This window comes from Emiliania huxleyi (genome assembly GCF_000372725.1).
Source record: "Emiliania huxleyi CCMP1516 unplaced genomic scaffold EMIHUscaffold_6127, whole genome shotgun sequence".
In the NCBI taxonomy this organism is placed as follows: Eukaryota; Haptophyta; order Isochrysidales; family Noelaerhabdaceae; genus Emiliania; species Emiliania huxleyi.
The window spans coordinates 1-1,488 of NW_005197403.1; the positions used below are offsets into that span (position 1 = coordinate 1).

General features: G+C 64.7%; 1 protein-coding gene across 1 annotated transcript; it reads left to right on the forward strand.

Moving 5' to 3' along the window:
- Window positions 1-25: 25 nt before the first annotated feature.
- On the forward strand, window positions 26-709 carry EMIHUDRAFT_124658 (hypothetical protein; the record flags this gene model as incomplete). The annotated part of the gene is made up of 3 exons (XM_005763871.1): window positions 26-147; window positions 286-345; window positions 458-709. Coding segments are annotated over 3 exons (434 nt in total), but the record flags the coding sequence as incomplete, so codon positions are not given.
- Between the last annotated feature and the right edge of the window lie 779 nt (window positions 710-1,488).

The window sequence follows — 1,488 nt, forward strand, 5'->3', positions numbered from 1 at the left end:
CGCCACCCACCCACCCCTATCGCAGGTACGAGTGACTCGATCAACAACATGTCAGAGAACAAGACGGAAGTGAAGGCCCGCATCATTCCGGCCGAAAACGCGCCGGCTCTCAAGCCGGTCACCGAAGACGCGCCGGCCCTCGAGCCGGTCACCGCCGGCGGCTCGCCGCTGCCGTCGATCAAGGAGTTTCCGGAGGAGGAGCCCGCCGCGGCGGCGAGCGCCTGGCCTTCTGCGCGCGCCGGCGTCTGCCGACCCACTACCTGACCCGTCTCGCGTGATGCGTAGGGCGACGCCGACTGGAACGTCTCGACCAAGGAGTTTCCAGAGAAGGAGCCCGCCCCGTCGGTGAGCGCTTCCCACCACCTTTCTCCGCACACGCGGGTATTGCGGGGACACGGGATTCCTACAGGCGGGCACTTACATTGATCCTGTGACCTCTGCCGCACGTCACGCGCAGGGCATCGACGAGTGGAAGACCCCCTCCCCGCTCCGCAAGATCGAGCGCAAGGGCGAGTCCAACCTGGTCGACCGCTCCAACAAGACCACCAAGATCCCCACCCCGATCGGCCGCGTCGACTCCAACGGGTTCGCGGCGCTGCTCGGAACGGACGTCGACGAGGAAGACCTCGCTGGCGTCGGCTCCGCCGGCAAGAAGGGGTTGTTCGCCGCCCGCGAAGGCCGTTCCGAAGGGGTTGTTCGCCGTGGTTGAAAGAAGGTGGGCGAAAGGGGGAGAAGGAGGTTGCAGCACGCATCCAGCATACTGCCCAAAGCCGCAGAATCGGCACATCGCATACCCTCCGGCATTACATCCCAGACCGCCGTGGAGAGGGAGCTCGGGGGTGAGACAGGTCAAATCCAACGCTGCTAGCAGGCCGTTGCGGCCCGTGGTGCACCAGAGAGAGAGGTCGACGCGTTGCCCCCGCTGGCGACCCCGCGCGGCTCAGGCCGGCCAGAAGGTGTGTGGTGACGGCACCGTGGCAGGAGTGCGGAGATGAGCTCGCCGAACGCGAGCAGCAGATGGCCAAAGTGTGCCAGCGCGAGAGCCTCGCGAGCGGGCGCAGAAGGAGCTCGCCGTGACACGATGCCGGGCGGTGGTGGTGCTCTGGCGACTGTGCACAGTGGGCAAAGTCAGGCTGCAACAGGGCAGCACGATGGTAGTGCCCTGCTGCAGCCTGGCCTGACATGCACAGGGCGAACAGAGACACTACTATCGTCTGGCGCTCGTCACCGAACCTGGGCGAACTTCGACCGCCGCCACAGCTGGCCACGAGCACGCAGCGACAAAATGCTGACTGTACGGAAGTTGAGGCTGGTCGAGAGGAAGAGGCTGCCGTGCGAGCCGGCAGCTGGCTGGCTCGGGCGGACTGACTCCGGCGTCTTTTTTCGGCTTCTTCTTTCATAGTAGCGTATACGCTACTTTCGTTTACCCACATTAAGGGAGTATCTGGTTACGGTAACCATTACGGCATGCCCCAAGCCAAGCCGGAT